This window comes from Pseudogymnoascus verrucosus (genome assembly GCF_001662655.1).
Source record: "Pseudogymnoascus verrucosus strain UAMH 10579 unplaced genomic scaffold scaffold_25, whole genome shotgun sequence".
Classification (NCBI taxonomy): Eukaryota; Fungi; Ascomycota; class Leotiomycetes; order Thelebolales; family Thelebolaceae; genus Pseudogymnoascus; species Pseudogymnoascus verrucosus.
This window is the reverse complement of record NW_017263676.1, coordinates 161,228-179,133: the sequence shown is the minus strand read 5'-3', so window position 1 is coordinate 179,133 and position 17,906 is coordinate 161,228. Positions and strand designations below refer to the sequence as shown.

General features: G+C 50.1%; 9 protein-coding genes across 9 annotated transcripts; 5 read left to right on the top strand and 4 right to left on the bottom strand.

Annotated features, from left to right (window-relative positions):
- Positions 1 to 3,181: 3,181 nt before the first annotated feature.
- On the bottom strand, positions 3,182 to 3,907 carry VE01_06872 (uncharacterized protein; the record flags this gene model as incomplete). Its single annotated transcript, XM_018276311.2, has 1 exon — positions 3,182 to 3,907. Exon 1 carries the CDS (start codon positions 3,593 to 3,595, stop codon positions 3,182 to 3,184), a length of 414 nt encoding a protein of 137 aa, XP_018129838.1. The 5' UTR covers positions 3,596 to 3,907.
- VE01_06871 (uncharacterized protein) lies at positions 3,908 to 7,433 on the bottom strand. Its single transcript, XM_018276310.2, has 3 exons — positions 7,053 to 7,433; positions 6,647 to 6,999; positions 3,908 to 6,589 (listed from the first exon to the last, which is right to left on the bottom strand). Exons 1-3 carry the CDS (start codon positions 7,326 to 7,328, stop codon positions 3,967 to 3,969), a joined length of 3,252 nt encoding a protein of 1,083 aa, XP_018129841.1. The 5' UTR covers positions 7,329 to 7,433; the 3' UTR covers positions 3,908 to 3,966.
- Positions 7,434 to 7,548: 115 nt separating this feature from the next.
- On the top strand, positions 7,549 to 8,178 carry VE01_10789 (uncharacterized protein). The gene has a single exon (XM_059464240.1). It carries the CDS (start codon positions 7,669 to 7,671, stop codon positions 8,122 to 8,124), a length of 456 nt encoding a protein of 151 aa, XP_059320223.1. The 5' UTR covers positions 7,549 to 7,668; the 3' UTR covers positions 8,125 to 8,178.
- Positions 8,179 to 8,505: 327 nt separating this feature from the next.
- On the top strand, positions 8,506 to 11,593 carry VE01_06870 (uncharacterized protein). The gene is made up of 4 exons (XM_059463838.1): positions 8,506 to 8,579; positions 8,640 to 9,172; positions 9,224 to 10,361; positions 10,427 to 11,593. The coding sequence occupies exons 1-4, from the start codon at positions 8,522 to 8,524 to the stop codon at positions 11,449 to 11,451; spliced, it is 2,754 nt and encodes a 917-aa protein (XP_059319652.1). The 5' UTR covers positions 8,506 to 8,521; the 3' UTR covers positions 11,452 to 11,593.
- A 27-nt stretch (positions 11,594 to 11,620) lies between these two features.
- Positions 11,621 to 12,821, bottom strand: OST2 (oligosaccharyltransferase complex subunit epsilon). Its single transcript, XM_018276308.2, has 4 exons — positions 12,384 to 12,821; positions 12,271 to 12,328; positions 12,150 to 12,213; positions 11,621 to 12,087 (listed from the first exon to the last, which is right to left on the bottom strand). Exons 1-4 carry the CDS (start codon positions 12,654 to 12,656, stop codon positions 12,021 to 12,023), a joined length of 462 nt encoding a protein of 153 aa, XP_018129897.1. The 5' UTR covers positions 12,657 to 12,821; the 3' UTR covers positions 11,621 to 12,020.
- Positions 12,822 to 12,823: 2 nt separating this feature from the next.
- VE01_06868 (uncharacterized protein) lies at positions 12,824 to 13,402 on the top strand. Its single transcript, XM_018276307.2, has 3 exons — positions 12,824 to 12,943; positions 12,991 to 13,107; positions 13,154 to 13,402. Exons 1-3 carry the CDS (start codon positions 12,941 to 12,943, stop codon positions 13,346 to 13,348), a joined length of 315 nt encoding a protein of 104 aa, XP_018129871.1. The 5' UTR covers positions 12,824 to 12,940; the 3' UTR covers positions 13,349 to 13,402.
- Positions 13,146 to 13,988, bottom strand: VE01_06867 (uncharacterized protein). Its single transcript, XM_018276306.2, has 2 exons — positions 13,866 to 13,988; positions 13,146 to 13,808 (listed from the first exon to the last, which is right to left on the bottom strand). The coding sequence occupies exons 1-2, from the start codon at positions 13,897 to 13,899 to the stop codon at positions 13,600 to 13,602; spliced, it is 243 nt and encodes an 80-aa protein (XP_018129900.1). The 5' UTR covers positions 13,900 to 13,988; the 3' UTR covers positions 13,146 to 13,599.
- Positions 13,989 to 14,074: 86 nt separating this feature from the next.
- Positions 14,075 to 15,866, top strand: VE01_06866 (uncharacterized protein). Its single transcript, XM_018276305.2, has 4 exons — positions 14,075 to 14,141; positions 14,199 to 14,289; positions 14,416 to 14,608; positions 14,669 to 15,866. The coding sequence occupies exons 1-4, from the start codon at positions 14,108 to 14,110 to the stop codon at positions 14,699 to 14,701; spliced, it is 351 nt and encodes a 116-aa protein (XP_018129872.1). The 5' UTR covers positions 14,075 to 14,107; the 3' UTR covers positions 14,702 to 15,866.
- An 898-nt stretch (positions 15,867 to 16,764) lies between these two features.
- On the top strand, positions 16,765 to 17,855 carry VE01_06865 (uncharacterized protein; the record flags this gene model as incomplete). Its single annotated transcript, XM_018276304.1, has 4 exons — positions 16,765 to 16,921; positions 17,226 to 17,336; positions 17,390 to 17,517; positions 17,604 to 17,855. The coding sequence occupies 4 exons, from the start codon at positions 16,765 to 16,767 to the stop codon at positions 17,853 to 17,855; spliced, it is 648 nt and encodes a 215-aa protein (XP_018129898.1).
- Between the last annotated feature and the right edge of the window lie 51 nt (positions 17,856 to 17,906).

The window sequence follows — 17,906 nt, the reverse complement described above, 5'->3', positions numbered from 1 at the left end:
GGAATATGCAGAGACAGAGACACAGAGACACACAGATGCACATAGGCACAGACAGGCATACGCATACACGCACACACCACCCACACAGACACAGACACAGACAGATACACCGTTTGGACAATTTTGTGTGGTCGTCCAGGCCGTGGGTTGGTCGTTTGTGTATGTGCGTGGCCCTCGGTGGTGGTCGTGGTGGTTGTGACAGTCGTGCCTGCTTTCTAAATTCAGAACAACCCATCCAATCAACCTCCTTCCTTAACAGGGGTGTTCCCCTCTTCCCGGGACATTATGGGTACGGGAAGTGTCCATAGTGGATCGAAGGGGTGTGAGAGCAGCGAGACTTTGGGACTCTCCGTCCATCCAATCACACGTCTATTCACCCTCTCTGGAGTGGGATTGGTGTGTGTCTCAGGTCACAGTCAACGCTGCGCACCGGACTGAACGAATGTACCAAGCTGTACGATGTACGGTGGGTGGTACCTCTAGCGCAGTGCATACATCCACTGCAGCCCGTGTACCTCTCGACTTGCTCCAGCTGCTTCCTCCCACTATCCACCACCCAGCTTGACTTCGATGGCGGTGCACAAAGCGGCGAGTCCTACTCGTGCACTCTCTCACACTCAACTGCGGACTTATGCATCATCGCCCCCGGGTCTGTGGGCGAAGTGCCTGCGTTGGTGTGCTGCACTATCAATCAATGCACACGACAGCTCATGTATACGAAACACACACGGCAATCCCGTCAGATCTCTCATCCCGCAAACTAAAAACTAAAAAAAGTAAGAAAAACGGCACACTGTTGCTGCGCGATGGCGATATTTCCTTTCCTTTTCCTGTAATGGCTTCAAACTACGGGCGCAACTGGCTCGCCCCCCCGAAAAGTAGTGGCTGTCGCTTTTGAGCCATTTCGTCCGCTTTGACGACACGAGGGCGCGCGCGCGGACTGAAAGAGGACACTCTTGCGCTGTTTTCCCACATTGCTGATGGAGCCAAGACGCGGGCTCGTGTGATGAGCGGCCTGACTGGTTGATCCGTCAAGGTGGCAGCACCAACCACGGAGACACCAGCGGCTCTCTCCACGTAACTGGTCCGAAACAGTCAAGCCTCCGAACCCAGGCACACCCGTTCCCTTCCCTTCCCCCCCCAGCTTCAACGTTAGGGTTTCATGTGCCGCGCTCATCGCGACATTTTTGTGACAGATCTTCACTTTCCAATCGGTCGATGTCACCTCAGAACCATGGGATAGGGCGAGCCAACTCGCCAACTTTCCTTCTCAGGGTATCCCCATTATTGTGGTGCTTTTCCCACTCCACCCAACTAGTACGGGTCTCCGATCGTCGGTCCGTTTGGTCCCTATCATCACAGGACTTCGATCATCGCTTTCGTCACAGCCTCCACGTTGACAGATACACAATCTTATTCGGTAGTTGAACCCTCATAATATGGGGTTTCTTGCTTTTTCCTAACGTCCGCACGATTCACTTTTACTTATCGTCTCACGATAGGATAAAGTGGGTGTGTCCGATACACTCGACGGGTCCGTGAATCAATGCAACCGGTTCCTGCCATCCAGTCAACCCCAAATCTCATGAAACATTATCGAGGCACCCAAAATATTCTTACCAGCGTGTTATATGCCGTCATGATCATCATTCATCCAATTGTTTCGTGTCCCCCAAATGATTGTCACATCCATCGTTGCTGCTTTAACGAATATATTGCCCACGGGCCACCTCGGCGATAATTATGATGTTGGTGGGTGTGCGTGCAGCCCGCAGAGGCCACCAACCACTTTCGTAATTTATGCACGCGCGAAATTTGACTCCACAGTATAACTTCCAAACCGGGGCACTTGGTGGCCAGGATACGGATCCACCACTATCAGTCGTATCGCCGATGGCCTTAGTGCACAATACTAAAGTAGTTCCTGTAGGTCGCTGCCAAAACTATTGCGAGTCCGTCAGTTGGGGAATGGCACCATGTCCCTTTGGAGGCGGTCTGGAGGGTCTGGAGTCGAGGCTACGACCAGCGTAGTACTCGCACAGCGCCAGTCTGTGTATTCCAGAGCTGTAGCTCGCCGTTAGTTGGTACGGCGGTGTTACCGCCTCTGTGAATGGGCCGCCTCGCTGACCGACCTGATCTTCCGTAGCTGCATGGTACCTGCAGCAACTTTCCTGTTGTGAACTGTGAAATCCCAAACCGTGTTTTATGGTCCATGGGGAAGTGGGTACACGATACTCGGCAAAGTGACAGTGGAAGGGATCACAGAATCTCAGAGATAGTATAATAAGCATCATTTGTGCGACCTTGTCTCTCCTTCTCGTATCTCTGGTATCTGTGGTATCTCTGGTATCACAAAGCGCGAGGCCCTTTCTTTTTTTTTTATCGCACGGCTGCATGCTGAGAAAAAAAAATGCAGTCTTACATTCCAACAGAGCTTGCACGCCATCTTTTCGGAAATAAACACGGTGGCGGATGCTTTGACGGACGTGCCCCGAAACCCTTCACCGCGTCTCACTTCTCATCGTAAACATTTCACATCAGTGGAGCGGCCGGAAGCAATGTCGTGACCCTACAGGCCCAAATCTCCTAGACCCTGCCCGCGGACTCCGGGCCAAATTTCCTCGACACTTAGGCTCTTCCTAATGCAACGCAACAACGCCTCAACAATCTCAAATGGTCGACTTATGCCGTATTGTCGATGGATCTGCACCCCAAATGGCTTTAATCTTGCGAAAGCTGCTGGCGCGACAGGCCTCTCGGGCAGGCAAAATGTACGTACAGTACTTCACCATGAATCCTCCTCCAGGACCCAAAACCATGGGTTCTACTAGCCTCTTGATTTTGGGTTCTGGGTAAACCCTGAATTTACAGCGTTTCTGGGTTTTAATGAGCTTTTTTTTTTTGCCTCTTGCGCGAGAAAGTGGAGACCTGGCCTCCATCACTGTGTGATGTTGGATTTCGCCAATCCTCTCACGAGATGATAGCACGGACACGCTGCACATCCTCATCTCGAGTCAGAGATGGCAGCGGAAGCGTAAGGTATGTGCTGTATCGATCGCATCATGAGCGGCCCGCCGCCGTGTGGATATGCCCATATTACTCTCTCGGACGGGCCCTCCCAGAGCTAATTTTACCACACATAGAAATTGGATTTCATGAATATATTCGCCACAATGCTCTTTCATTCCGCTCCATCTGGTCGCCCCCGAGCCTGTGCTCTGCTTCGAAATGAGTTATTGTTTTCCACACGAGCGGGGACACGGTGCTTTTCTCGTTGTATCTTTTTCGTGTGGCTGTTCGCCGCCACGGGCTCGGGCCTCAGGCCTCCCGCCACCTTCGACCACCACACACCCCAGCCCGTCCCCCGAAAGCCCAGTCCCACCCAGCCACCACTCTCAGGCGCGCTAAACCCCACAACTTCGGCGCCTGCTAGCTTGATTCGGCCGCCCATCTCCGAGGGCCCTCTTGCTGGATCCGTACGCTGCTCCACTTGCCGCCGACCCCAGGTGCCGGACTTCGAGAATGTTTCACCGTCGTGCAGCAGCCGTTCCAGCACCGGCAATGCGTAGGCCTGCTTCCTATGCGGCTTGTTCATGCGGGCGCTCGATGATGGGATGCGAGCCTCTCCCCGCGCCCCGGGGACCTGATGGTGTGCCGTGTCATGAGGTGATCTCCGGGCTGGGGATCTGCAAACTACTGTGCGCCGGTACAAAATAGGATTTATCGGTGTTCCTAACGGTAACAATCGACACGTAAACAAACCCGTTCCAAGGACCGGGTCTCTCACATGTCTCCGGTATCGTCATAGATAGATAGCATGCATCATCCAGTGGAAGCTCCCCAACGAAGTTGACACATCGGATGATATGTATGCTCTATTGACAGATAGTAAGTATGTGGGTGATTTGTCCCTTGATGAATTTATTGATTGAAGATTCCTTCCCGTGTCCCCCATGATTTACTTTCCTACTCGCCTTGTTCCACAGACCCCGCTGTGCTGACTCGCGTTACTGGCTCCATCAACAACGACTTCTCGTACGGAGACACTTTTTTAATCCGCGCAGTGAACACATCACCTTCACCTATGTCGTCGGGTTCCATGCCTGCCGGCATATCCATCATAGCCATCAATCCTAAACCGTCAACAAATCCGTTCACCATCCCACCCATCATGCCCAATACTCGAAACTCCCATTCATCCCTCCACCCCTTGCTCTGCCCAAACTTCCACCCTCTCAACACAGCCTGTAGTGCCCATGAGCGTTCTGCCCCGCGCCTCGCTGCTCCAAGTGCCTTTTCCCTCCCCTCCATCTTCGGAATCAGGCCATCAACCTTAACTTTGTTAAAGGGGAGGTAGTCCTCACGTGAGCTCCCAACCAAGCTCTCCCCTATTTTTGCTTCCTCCAATAGAGCAGCCTGAATCTGCCAGTGCGCGAGGAGATCCGAGTACCGCCGCAGCGGACTCGTGCACTTCGTGTACATCTCCACGCCGAGCGCGACGTGTGGCCCAGGCACGCTGCTGGGTAGCACGGGACCTTGGGCCATAACGTACGCTGACTGTACATTCTTGGGCACGCTTTCGCCGCGCAAGACGTATGGAAGAACGTTTGCCCTGAAAAAGGCGCCTGGGTCGGGTTTGTCAGGGTGAGCCTGTGTGACTCGATAGATGATGGGGATGTTGCGTGCCGAGCACCAGGCAGCGGCGATTTCACCCCCGAGTGTCATCAAGTTAGTTACCGGTCCGTAGATAGATGGGCCATCGTCGCTGGCGGGTGGGATTGATATTGAGATGAAAGGGTCACTGTGGACGTGGGTTGAGTTGCGTGGGGAGTTGTAGCAGTCTACATCAATGTCTTTGTCGATCTTGACAATAACAGAGGCGCGGGCGTTGTTTAGGTCAATGCCGCCACGGAGTAATGAGTACTTGCGCCGTGCGTCACCGAGTGAGGCAAGCAGCTTTAGGTTCGCTTTGTCTGAGGCAGAGAGGCTGTCCAACGAGGCCATGTCACGGTGCATGACGCCGTCATTGAAGCTTGTTATAGTCTCGCTGTCACCCACTGCTAGGACCTCCTTTGGGTCAGTAACCTTGTTCCCAAGTAGTTCTGCAAGCGTAGCCGGTGTGAGGTAGACAACTTTTCGAATCGTGCCCGCAGTAATCTTGTGGTCGATCATCACTCCTTTCTCGTTCATTTTTGCGCTGAAGGTCAGCGTTGGCCTATTCGGAGCCAGACTGAGCTTCTCCTGGACAATGCTATCCGGCAACATTGGGATAACTCGATCAGGCATGTAAACCGTTTGTATGGCTTCCTTTGCTCTTCGCGCTGGGTAGCTGTCAAGACCGAACACGGATCCTGGGTCAGCCACATGTATGTGGACCCAGTGCTGTCCTTCAGTTTCAGAAGCTTCAATTGAAACGCCATCGTCGATTTCATGAGCCCCTGTATCGTCAATACAGTAAACCGTTTGTTCTTTCCAGTCCTTTCTCATTCCTGCCAGTCCATCTTCCGGTTCTTTGCCGCTTTGTTTCTCGGTCATTGCATGTTTATAGTACCCATACCCTGGCAGTCGCAATTCAAAGGATGCCTTCGTTTCCCACGGCGCGATGATGCCAATCTCTTGCAAAAACTGCCATCCCGTTGACCGATTCAAAGACTGTACGTCGTATCGCCCTGTGGCCCGTAATATAGCCGAGCCGATGCCATTCATAGGAGAGCTATGAGAGAATGTATCCCAGGCAACCCAACACTTCATGAACCGAATGTACTTCAGGTCAGACGTGTCGAAATGTTGCTCGATAAACTTAACAGGGCCGCCCGGGTCAACAACCGCGCCAGCAGGGCCAACCTGGCCGCTCATAGTCGAAGCACGGCTTTTTCGGCTGACGTCGATGGCACGGCGAGCTGTTTCGAGAAATGATTCGAATTCAGCCATGAATTGGCCTAGGGGGCGAATTTCTGATTCACCGTCGCGAGCTGAAGTGACCGTGTGCACTTGCCAGCTCCTTATGATTCTAGTGACCATTTTGATGCTGTCGATTATCCTTCTTGGTACAATTTCAAAGAGGCCCCACGAACGCGTATTTCCGGCCGTTTGCACAGAAAATCCCATGCCTTCGTTCATGATAGTGCGGTATACTGCATATAGCGTTGCTGGTGCAATACTTTCGGTGTTCGTATTTCGTGGAAGCTTTAAAATTTCCTTGGTAAGTCTCGGCAAGCTCACATGGCGTACCTGCTGTGGTAATGCCACAATGTTATAAGCATTATCAAGGGTGTCCAAATTCTCGCGATAAACAGCATCGGCTTCATGCCCAAAGTCGGCCATCTTCTGTAGCAGCGGGGCTCCGATCGACCTGGGAAGAGCATTTTCAAAGCTCTGTAATCTGTCTTGTATAGCCTCTGGGACATCCGCATCAGGGAGGTAGGCTATGAGAGGGTCAACTTCCTCAGGAGAGACGAAGTTTGGCACAAAAAATCTAGCATTTCGAGATACTTTGTGAACCCATCGTCCTGACATGGTATAAAACTGGGATTGTATCCCCAATTCTCGGACGAAGATTGCGAGTTCAATTCGAAGGCCATCACTTGTTCTGTATGATTGTAATTAGCATCATTCGGCGCGTCAGTAGGCAAAGTCTATTACGAACCGTAGCTCTACAAGGTCTCCTCGTAGCAAGAACGATCGCTCACTCCCAAATCCCACCAAATCACCTCCCTCGAACAAAGGCAGAGGTGGATCTTCAAGCTGCTGTCCATCATCAACCTCCCGGATCTGATCCCCTTCGACCGGCCGAGTGTATAGGTTGGTAACTTCCCCATGTTTGGCATGATCCTGGTCAAAGGACACGTTCAAGACAGGGACTTCAGAAATGTTTTCGGCTTCCCAGCGGCGAAGTCGCTCACGGATTGGTAGTTTCGGAGGTTGCGGGACTTTCGGGAATGGCAACGCATTGTCTACGCTGACAGCTGAAGCTTCAAGGTTTCCTCCTTCCTGTGCCAACTATAATGTCTTAGTCGGTAGTCAAAGACGATCAATATCTCACAGTGGCTTACTTGGGTGCTCTGAGATGTGGCTTTGGGGCTTGAAATGGTCTGCAGCCCCCTGCTACAAAACGTCTTGTTTATGAACGTGTAGCCAGTATTCGAAGATATTAAACTATGTCTGCCATGTCGAACATTGCTGGGTAGAGTGATAATCCCCCTATTATTAAAAAGTGGTGCTGAATGAGAAAAAGTAGAGGAAGATGTCGCAGTAGTCCCAATTATTCTGGTGGTCCAGTTCGCAGACCGCGAGGCCACGGTCTTGGCTACATTGCGAGAAACGTCCATTCTAATAACTATACAGCATTGTTGTGGCCCATTGGAGACGGGCGCAAAGAAAGGACGCGTACAGCTTCAGTATCGAGAGGTAGCACGGGCGGAGTGTTCCATGGGCTCAACTTTTTCGGATAGCAAGAAATGGCATTTCGCGCTCCATGACACGCAATCACGTGCAGAGCTAAAATGCAAGTTGCTATCCTCCGAACTTTTTCCGCTTGACAGGCGAACTCTTCTTCTCTCTTTCCCACAACAACAATGAGCTGTTAGTTCCAGTGCAAGTCAACAGCTCAAGCAGGGGTCCAGCTAACAGGTAAGCCGCTTCTATAAACCACATCCTTACTTTACTTGTATGAGGAAGAAATATAGCATGTATTACATGATGCTAGCCTTTTGGCTACCAGACGATTACTACACCAAGATCTCTGACAAGAACAAACCCAATTCAAAATCCATGATACTATTCATTAGAGCTTATGCTAACTACTGTATCTTCAGATTACTTGATCTCGAGTTAAATATGTCTAGCAAGACCGCTGGTAGCAGCTTCAACCTGCTTTACTTCGCCTCGGCGAGTTCGTTTACAGGCAAGGACTCGGATGAATTTGAGGCTCCAGTCTCCCTGTCGAAGCTCTTCGATCTTGTGGAAGCCAAGTATCCAGGCATCAAGTCTAAGATATTGGACAGCTGTCTCGTCACCATCAATCTAGAATACGTGGATGTACCGAAGAGTGGGACCGGGGAGGAAGACGTCACAATCAAAGCAGGCGATGAAGTCGCAATTATACCCCCAGTGAGCTCCGGCTGAGCTTTTCCAAATATTAGCTACTGTATAGCATTTTGAAACTTCATTTAAATGCCCGATGTAATTCGTGAGACACCGTGATATGTGTGACACTTCCTTCAATTAGCACCGTAGTACCTCTCCAAATGTGCTTGAGTTTATTGAGCTCTATACTTGCAGTTCGGGTCCCTATTAGACAGGACTTACGGATCAACCATGCCCGATTTATTCGTAAATACTGAATACCACCCCGACGACGACAAGTTGAGAGTTTCCAAGGATTCAAGTATGACACGGTCACGTGCCCGCACTCCTCGTACATTGTGCCATCGGAATGCGGCTAGCGCCGTGGGCACAACCTAAAAGCGCCTTAACGGACATGAACGGCGAACATACACGCCGACAGTCCGGCATCACAGATATGGACCATATACCTCAGATCGATCCCCGCCTCGCTGACATCGGTCAGAAGGTGGAAAGTTCGTATCCCCAGAATCCAACTGCATCCTCCGAACCGCTCGCTAACATTGTGAACCAAGCCGATCTTACGTCTTCAACAACTCTTCCACCACTTTATCACCCTGCTGGATACGATGCTTCCCAACAACCCAATTACTCACCAGATACCCCGCAATTGCGTGATTTCGGTGTTAACAACAACGACGATGGAGCCTCCGATCCAAACCAATACATGGCGCAGGCAGGAGGTACGCCGGAAGAAGGCACAAACGACCTGAAGAGGCCGCGGGCCTGCGAGGCCTGTCGAGGCTTGAAAGTTAAATGCGAATTTGACCCTAACAACCAAGAGGGACCATGCCGAAGATGTACAAAGGCACGCCGGAACTGCGTGGTCACTCAGCCGAGTAGGAAACGCCAGAAGAAGACTGACAGTCGCGTGGCAGAGTTGGAGAAGAAAATAGATGCCTTAACAGCGGTGCTCCATGCCACAAGATCCGATACCATCCCGCACAGTGTTACCGATACTCCAGAGTCACTCGAGCGCCGCCCTTCAAATCCATATGAGCAAGTTACGAATGGCGGATATGGGCCTCAGTTTGGGATGCGCCCTGAAGTACAAGACCCAGCCTCCTCTTCCATACTGTAGCTAATTTTTTGTGAACAGCCTCAAAACTCAAAACCAAACGACTGGGCAGTACCGGATCGCCAGTATCCCAGAATGCCAGATGTCGATAGAGCGGAACCCGTACAAATACACAGACCATCCATAGATAGGGCGGATTCTGGCTCCACCGCCAGACCGCAGATTGTCGTTGCGGGCCAGAAAAGGAAATATCAGGATGCTCGAGACTCGAGCGGGCAGAGTTCAGCAGTCGACACTCAAAGCGCAAGCCAGTTTCCACATCGCATGAATAGCTATATCTCAGGGCGTGACGAAGGAACTAATTCACCACTTTCTACGCGGCCAAATGCATCCAATGAGTATGCCGATGTTATCGATAGGGGTGTCATTACTGCAGAGTCGGCAACGGCATTGTTCAATAGATATGTAAATGACATGTCTCCGCACATGCCCGCAGTCGTATTTCCGCCAGGCACAACTGCAGCTGATATCCGCAAATCAAAGCCCACTCTATTCTTGGCAATACTGAGTGCGGGTGCTTCAACTGATCACCCAGAAGTTCAAAAGGTGTTTACCAAGGAAGTGATGCAGATATACGCAGATAAGATTATCTGCCATGGAGAGAAGACTCTCGAATTGGTCCAGGCCTTACTTGTTAGCACAATATGGTACTGGCCGCCAGAACATTTTGAAGAACTGAAATTCTATCAGCTCATCCATCTTGCGGCAGTTATGGCCATTGAAATCAATATAAGCAAGAAAAACAGCTCAAGTCAGGCACCAAAGTCTATGGCTGGGCTGTGGAAAGATCATTTATGGCGCCGAACCGCATTTCCGGATGCCTCTTCTATCGAAGCGAGGCGGACGTGGGTTAGCTGCTATTTCTTATGTTGCAATGCTGCCATGGGGCTACGTCGCTCGAATCTTATCCGATGGACATCATATATGGGCGAATGCGTTGAAGTTCTTGAAACCTCTCCTGACGCAGCGCCATCAGACAAAGTTCTGTGTCAATGGGTCAGGAGCCAACATATTGCAGAGGAGGTGGGAACCCAGTTCTCAATGGACGATTCATTTGCGTCAGTTAGCATTACCGATCCCAAAGTTCAGTATGCTTTGAAGGGATTTGAGAGAGACTTGGAGCACTGGAGCAGCCACATACCCAACGACATACAAAACCGTACGAATGCCTTCCCCTTCCACGATGCTTGATATCTTCCGTGTATATACTGACATGTGTAATAGCCCTGTTGAAGATGACGGAGCATCTTGTAAATCTGTACATGCATGAGGTTGCCATGCATGTCGATCATAATGTTGAGTCATTTAATGCTCCGTTTACAGAGGAAAAGCTGCGAGGCCCCGACAACCCTGACCAGCAAGCATCGCGACCCCTTACGCCAACTCATATTGCCGCTTTATCAACTTGCCTAACCTCAATTGATGGAGTTTTCGAGGCTTTTATGTCCCTTGATGTTGATACTATAAGAGCACTACCTGTTATGCACTTCGTTCGCATTGCATACGCAGTTGTTGTGTTAATCAAGATGCATTTCGCCGCTGCAACTCCCGGCTCTGAGCTTGGCAAAGTGATTGACAAAAACAACATGAAAGTTGAACAGTACCTTGATGGCCTGCTCGAAAGGTTTAAGGCCACCGCTGCTGATAACAAGTCACGCCCGGGGTCAAAATTTCTGATGGTACTAATCATGCTCAAGACTTGGTTTCACCGCCAAACAAACGGCAAGGCAAACAACATGCCGACCGAGGCCGGTGGTCAAGGCAAAACGAACATTCCCAAACATCATCATCAAACCCCCGAGCACCAACAGCAGAAAACATTTAGCCCGGCCAACACGCCGCTTCAGCTTCTCAGCGAAGTGGCTACTGGAAGCAGTGCGGCACAAACACCTCGTCTCGATACACGCACACAATATCCACCCATGTCTCAACGCCTCTGGGCACAACAAGCAAGTCAGCCACTAAACTACCCCGACTCAAATGGGGCTCACGCTGCTCAGGGATACAACAATATGGGTTATAATATCGATCCTGCACTGGGCGCAAATGAACCCGTGGAGTACGATCCATCTGCGGGTGACGGTTTCGAGCAGACCGTAGGGATGACGATTGCGGAGGGGCAACTGGGTCAGTATTTCAGTGACGATGCGTTCTTCGGGGTGATGATGGAGGGGCTGCCGCCGATTTCATTTGACGACTTTCAATGGAATAGCGGTCCGCTAGACCTCAGTAATAAAGGCGGTATGTAAAGATGGACCACGCTTTGAGACGATATGAATGATAATGGAAGGGGCAATGACTTTACGAGGTTTGAATTTTGTACTTGCTATATACTACCCATTACTTTAATTGCCAGTATGATATACGAATTTAGTATAAAATGTGTATTGTAAAAAATAAAAATATATAAATTCAAGACGCCAAAATAAAAAATATACAAATAAAATGTCACAAAATTATTATCCCTAACAGCAGCTACATTACCTATCAAACATGCATTCCACTCCTCCACCATCCAGGCAAAGACCCCTATTAGAACCATAATATATCCAACCACAACGGCCCGCATTCGATAGCATCTCGATTTACCGGTTTTGGGTTAAGACGGAGTATATATATGAGATTGCAAATCCCGGGGATATCGTACGTTATGACGGGTAGGCAGCATTGAAGGGGGATAAATTGGATTGGAGCATAATACCACCAGAACAGACAATAGTAACGTGTGATAGTTTCATTGTAACAATCTCTGAACGCCCTTTTGAATTTTTGCTAATCATACATGTGTCGTACACGTGTGCTATGTGGTATCGTTATGCTAGTTGATGAAGTTGACACAGAAGAAATGCAGGATAAGGCTACCAAAAACGTAGTCGGCGAATGCTCTGTACTGAAGTCAGCGGCATGTCTCATCACAATTATAGTTGGCCACGGGGTGATTTATTACCTCTCTGGTGAAATAGACTCAAACTCTGCCTTGTTCTCTGCATTTGTCTGTATCCTTAACGAAGCTATCGACTACGTTAGATGTATTCAACAACCTATGCCCGAAATGTAGGTTCACATACCAGTTAAAACGAACTGTCCGACAGTAGCTGAAAATCCCGAGAGAAACGCATTGAATGGCTACAAGAATATCAGTAAAATTTACCTTGATCCGTACGGACTGAACGGCACTCACATAGTTCCCAACGATAACGCAATACACAAATTGTAGAACGCCTACCACCACCAAGAATGCCATGAAGACATCAATCAGCTTCGTACGCTGGGGTGTCGCCTTCACGTAGTTATCCCACATTGCCACAGCAACCTCCTGTGCACTTAGGTTCGCATCTTTCGATTTCGACGTGGCACTTTTGACGGCGGGCGCTGGCGTGGTTGGTGTGGATGTGCCGGATTTGTTGATGGGAGGGGAGGGAGTAACGTCACGGGCGTTGCGTTTTGCGGCCATCGTCAGAGCAGAAGGGCGAAGTTGTGGACGTTGGGATGGTTCAATGGACGTGGATTGGAATTGTGGTCTGGGAGGCTGTAGAGTACCTTGGGGACACGAAGCTCAATCGTAGCCGCGCCATCGGGACCTTCGAAGCGACAGCCGCGTTTATCTACCAGGGATGGTGTCACCGGCTTGGCACGTGGGATAAATCAACTCCACGACGAACAATTAAGCTAAAAATCTGAAGCCAGTTCTTTTTCGATTGTTCAGAAACATAGTATCTAAATATATACGCAGCAAAAATGGTAGGGAAAACTATGTGAACTGCATACTCTTGACTAACCCATGCTAGGTCAACGAAGTCCCCGCTTATGTGCTCGCGGCTCTCACAGCTGGAGGCGGCATCACCGGATACATTCGCACAGGATCGTTGCCATCCGTTATCGCTGGCACTGCTGTCGGTGCTCTGGTATGAATGACTCCGTGCTACATGAGATTAAATTGACTGTTCATAGTACGCCCTGGGCGGCTACCGCATTGCCACAAACCAGCAATATGGGCTCGAGCTGGCTCTCCTTGCCTCTTTAGTGCTTGCTGGCTCATCCATTCCTCGCGCTATCAAGACCCAGAAGGGACTTCCAATTGGGTTGAGTCTCCTTGCTCTGTACGGGCTGTTTACGTATGGCACTGCGTATAAGAATAGGTTGTAGCCAGAGAAGCACCTAGGTTGAAACATGTGTAGTCAATTGAAGGAGTTGTTATTCATTCGTACTGTACAGTGCCTCACACGCTGAGTCAAGGCCACTCTTTGCATCCCAATAGTCTGGCAAATCCCATCGCTGCTTGGACGTTTCCTTTAACGCCTAATGAGACTTCCAAACTCCGCCCAATATATTCGTATCATAGTCTCCCTTCTCGCCCTCCCTTCATCCTCCCAATTCCAATAACCTGTCCGTAGTTCTTATGACTCCTCGTCAATCTTCGCCCATATGGCCTTGATCTGCTCTCGCTTTATCCTCGCCTTCTCTCGATTCGCCGCCGTCCGCTCCACACGCTGAGCGCGCAGGCAAACAGTTACGTCCCTCTTAACGCCATTGCACATTCCAACTGCCTTGTACAAAAATCCACGAGAATGGCATTCGTCGAGCATGTTCATGACATCTTCGCAGGCTATCGTCCGTTAGAAACGTGTGCCCTGTATGTGTCGGAGAAAGTTGGAAGACATACCCCTGTTGTCCTCTGTATGGAGATGAGGATGCATATTGACTGTTTTGTAATGCAGATATTATGGTAGTGAGGGAGGTGAGACACGCGATGTTCTGGGCCACAGTCAATGGTAGAGTTGTCGAGGTTCGAGGAATTGAGGGCGGAAATCCGAGCGTCGTTTGGGGAAAGCGGCTAATTCCGCTCTGGGCACTTGAGCTTCTGAGGCCTCCTGTCAACAAGTAAAGCAACATCAACATCAAAAGATGGCATCACAAATAACTGCTAAAAAGCAGCAAGGTCAGAATATACGCTTAGGTTTACCGAACAAACATTGCTAACGCTGGGGGATGTTAGAGCTGCAGAACCAATACTCCGCCTACAAAAACGGTCTCCAACAGATCGCACAGAAGATTGGGGATGTGGAACAGGAAGCTGAGGAGCACAAGTAGGTCTCTTTATTTGTTATATCGGGATTACGGAGAATACCCCTATCAATTAGGCTTCACACGACACAGTTACGCGTTGAGAAAGACGCTGGACGGATTCTGGAGTACCCCGCTAACATATCCAGGCTCGTGCTCGAAACTTTGACCCCTCTTCCAGGCGACCGAAAATGTTTCCGCATGATCAACGGCGTTCTCATCGAGAGGACTGTTGAGGATGTGGTGCCAGCGCTGAAGACCAACTCCGAAGGTCTAGGCAAGGTGCTGGAGGATCTGGTTAAGTCGTATAAAAGACAACAGGAGGAGATGGAGAAGTGGAAGGTATGTCGCCTTTGATATCCACGCCCAAGTTGAAGAGCCCAATATTAATACCTTGAGTAGAAGAAGAACAATATCCAGGTTGTCCAGCAGTAGAGACGAAGGCTATTGAAGGGTGGCGGAGCTTCGAGCGAAGGCAGTGACCAGTTGAGAACGGCCATTGTGGGGGCATAGCGACGGCGTCAGGAGTCAATACTACTAAGGACCGAGTTCATAGAAAAATATCATGCACCATTACGAGCTACGACGAATGCTCAGTCTGAATGCCCTTCACCGTGTTGGGAGGCTTGTGAGGGCCAAAATAAAACTAACTTCTGCCGGATTTCAAATCTGTGAAGCGAACCTACTTTTCGGAATTCCACACATTTCCTCCGTCATATCAAATTCTTCAAACAAGCCGGCAGAGACCGTCGCCCTCCCCGTCAAGAATAAGGCTAGCCAACAGCATTGATGCGTTGGCACAGTGCAGCCTTGAAGCGGCTGGAGCGTCTCGCTACCCAACCACAGCCCCGACCATGCATTGCTACCATATCACAAGGCTGCCATGGGCTCCAAAAGCAAAAATTAGTTGTTTTCGCAATCGTCATATTTTCACCATGCATTAGCCTCACTCCTAAGCCACAGGAAATATGTCACAGCCTCGCATCGATTGTTTCTCACACCGTGCGTTAGCCTTCAGTCCTTTCACCGCTCTTGCAAGTTGATTCGATGATGACAGGATTGCCCCGAAGAAGGAGGCGAGAGAACTGGTAGCCAATCTCATGGATGTCGGCGACTGCCAGCCAGTAGTCAGGATAGGCTTGCAACCGCTTCCCCCTTACAATCTCGGAGATGACGGCTTGGTGCATGTTAGATTCCAGATGTACCTTCCTCACCGTCACTCACGCACATAGAGTATCTCCAGCCTCCAGGACAAGTCCAGGTACAGGCCATTTCTCGCCATTTAGCAGCTAGGAAAACATGTACTAAGTACATCTATAGGCAGATCACTGGCGTTATTGGCTGCGTACCTTACCTCTCGAAAAGACGAGCTGCCGTCATCACGCTCTTATTGGATCGTTGAGATCTCTTGTTTATGTTTTGGGAGATCGAGGCTCGTGAACAATGTATTGTGGTGTTTGTGAGTGCATAACCGTCATTGTTTGGACTCGGTATGGGTATGTACCATAGCAGCTACCTGACGCGAAAAGCGTGGTAAACATGGAATATGGCAATGGAGGGATATAATATATGTAGCTGGAATGAATATGTGTGAACATTGCACAGCGCATACATCTCTATACTCACGCCAAAGCTTGGACCCCAATTCCCCACGCGTAGACGTCAATTCCCGAGAGATCCATCGTACACTACGTCCCTACCTTACCTTAGTGGAACATGCTTGCTACCTCCACACTCGCCAACCCCCCATTGTCATCAAACCCGTGCTGCACCTCTCCTCCCGGCGTCCAACGAAGCTTTACAATTCATCCGATTCTCCCTGGCTCTAAAAGGTCACTGGCATCTGACCTACATACTTCGCTCTTGTCCGAGTCTAACGCGCCACCCCACGTTCCACTTCCGCCGTATTACGCTGCACGCAATATCGAAGCCTACATTGCGCCAGAATTGCGCCGACCCGAACTGCACGCGCTACGATTGAATATCAAAATAAGCAAACCCAGGCCGCGTTATATGCTTTAGCCCAGGTGAGTAGTATACGGAAAGCCCTATTCTGGCTGCCTGCCCGCTGCCCTGCCCTTTGTTATTTTTACCGCTTCGTGCCCAAAACGCTGACGCGACCTTGCAGTAGGACCACTGCACCCAGCCCTCCAATCCCAACGCCATCCAAGCCTGAGTCTAGTAGCTTCTAGCCCACTCTCTAAACAACGGTGTAACATTTCCTCCTGCACACAGGATACGCGCATATAGGAATTGAACGCTGTGCGAGCTAAACCGCGACTTCGCCCGCTCCGCACCTCCCACGCCGACCTCAGTCAGCGTGCACGACAGGGTATACACGGCTCTTCTCTCGCGGCCGATCAACACAGCCCACTATTTCGTGCAGGAGTCGCGCAAGCCCTGCTTCCAACGTGTAAGCAAACACTTCAGAGCCAACGTGGCAACCAAGGAAATCGAAGGAAGCCAGAAGCCGAAGCCTGCAGGTATCCATATACATCATGTCGGCATCCCCTCCAAAAGAACCGGATGTTGAACAAGGAGTACAATCGCCTGGCAACGGAGAAGGACCTATGGATTCTCAAGACCCACACGCCTCTGGACTGGGCTACGAGTTCGAAGTGAAAGAGCAGGACCGATGGCTGCCAATAGCAAATGGTTAGTCACCCTCTTCTCCAATTTGATTTGTTCGCGCGGAGCAATTGTGTCTATACGTGCACGTTGAAGCTCGCCCCTACTGGCATCGCTTCCATTTGTCATATTTCAGTATTTGCGCATGTGGCCCCATTTGGCCACTCGTCAAGCTAGAGGCGCAAAGTCTTGAGCTTCAGATGTGCTACCGCGACGAGGTTCCCAGCAATGTCCCAAGACTCTTCTTCACCAGTTGAACAGGAGCGCCGCTCTTCCAGGTCTAAAAGAAATGATGGTGGATCTGACGCTGACATTCGTAACTTTGCACCAGTTGCTCGAATCATGAAGACGGCACTACCGGAAAACGCAAAGATTGCAAAGGAAGCCAAAGAATGCATGCAAGAATGCGTCAGCGAGTTCATTAGCTTCATCACAAGCGAAGGTAGGTCTTAAATGTATTTGATCAGAGTCTGCCATGCTGACAATTAAATATAGCTTCTGAGAAATGCCACCAAGAAAAGAGGAAAACTGTTAACGGAGAGGATATCCTTTTTGCCATGACCTCATTGGGCTTCGAGAATTACGCTGAGGCCTTGAAGATCTATTTGGCAAAATACCGCGAAGTAGGTCCACACTAATAATCCTGTTCCTTTTATCAGTCATCAATCTATAGTTTATATCATAGGGCCTATCTAATCCTTCAATGTAGACACAATCGGCTAGAGGGGAGAGCCAGCAAAATCGCCCAAGCAGCCAAGGCTTCGGGTCAGCTGCCGCAGTTGGGTCATCAGCCGGCGTGAACGCAGCAGGAGGAACCTTCAACAGCACCGAGGGGTCAAACAATATCCTTGGAGGCCAGCAAGCAGAATCTGGGGAACATGACCCGAGCGGCTTTGGAGGCTTGTACAGCACCGGCATGCAAGGCGGACACAATGGATCTGTTGGAGGAGACGGATACTAAGCTGTTTTTCCAGATGATGCGACTCGCTTTGGCCATTGCGGTTCTCCGATA

What these genes read in the sequence shown, in the direction of transcription:
- VE01_06871 (XM_018276310.2), bottom strand. Translation starts at nt 7,328, where the DNA reads ATGGACGTTTCTCGCAATGTAGCCAAGACCGTGGCCTCGCGGTCTGCG. An exon ending in CCACATCTCAGAGCACCCAA is followed by an intron (nt 7,000 to 7,052) that starts GTAAGCCACTGT and finishes AAGACATTATAG; the next exon opens with TTGGCACAGGAAGGAGGAAA. An exon ending in GGAGACCTTGTAGAGCTACG is followed by an intron (nt 6,590 to 6,646) that starts GTTCGTAATAGA and finishes ACAATCATACAG; the next exon opens with AACAAGTGATGGCCTTCGAA.
- VE01_10789 (XM_059464240.1), top strand. Translation starts at nt 7,669, where the DNA reads ATGAGGAAGAAATATAGCATGTATTACATGATGCTAGCCTTTTGGCTA.
- VE01_06870 (XM_059463838.1), top strand. Translation starts at nt 8,522, where the DNA reads ATGGACCATATACCTCAGATCGATCCCCGCCTCGCTGACATCGGTCAG. An exon ending in CATCGGTCAGAAGGTGGAAA is followed by an intron (nt 8,580 to 8,639) that starts GTTCGTATCCCC and finishes TTGTGAACCAAG; the next exon opens with CCGATCTTACGTCTTCAACA. An exon ending in ACCCAACGACATACAAAACC is followed by an intron (nt 10,362 to 10,426) that starts GTACGAATGCCT and finishes CATGTGTAATAG; the next exon opens with CCCTGTTGAAGATGACGGAG.
- OST2 (XM_018276308.2), bottom strand. Translation starts at nt 12,656, where the DNA reads ATGGCCGCAAAACGCAACGCCCGTGACGTTACTCCCTCCCCTCCCATC. An exon ending in GCGTTATCGTTGGGAACTAT is followed by an intron (nt 12,329 to 12,383) that starts GTGAGTGCCGTT and finishes ATATTCTTGTAG; the next exon opens with CCATTCAATGCGTTTCTCTC. An exon ending in GAGTCTATTTCACCAGAGAG is followed by an intron (nt 12,088 to 12,149) that starts GTAATAAATCAC and finishes ACTTCAGTACAG; the next exon opens with AGCATTCGCCGACTACGTTT.
- VE01_06868 (XM_018276307.2), top strand. An exon ending in GCACTGCTGTCGGTGCTCTG is followed by an intron (nt 13,108 to 13,153) that starts GTATGAATGACT and finishes GACTGTTCATAG; the next exon opens with TACGCCCTGGGCGGCTACCG.
- VE01_06867 (XM_018276306.2), bottom strand. Translation starts at nt 13,899, where the DNA reads ATGCATCCTCATCTCCATACAGAGGACAACAGGG. An exon ending in CCATACAGAGGACAACAGGG is followed by an intron (nt 13,809 to 13,865) that starts GTATGTCTTCCA and finishes AACGGACGATAG; the next exon opens with CCTGCGAAGATGTCATGAAC.
- VE01_06866 (XM_018276305.2), top strand. Translation starts at nt 14,108, where the DNA reads ATGGCATCACAAATAACTGCTAAAAAGCAGCAAG. An exon ending in AACTGCTAAAAAGCAGCAAG is followed by an intron (nt 14,142 to 14,198) that starts GTCAGAATATAC and finishes GGGGGATGTTAG; the next exon opens with AGCTGCAGAACCAATACTCC. An exon ending in CAGGAAGCTGAGGAGCACAA is followed by an intron (nt 14,290 to 14,415) that starts GTAGGTCTCTTT and finishes TAACATATCCAG; the next exon opens with GCTCGTGCTCGAAACTTTGA.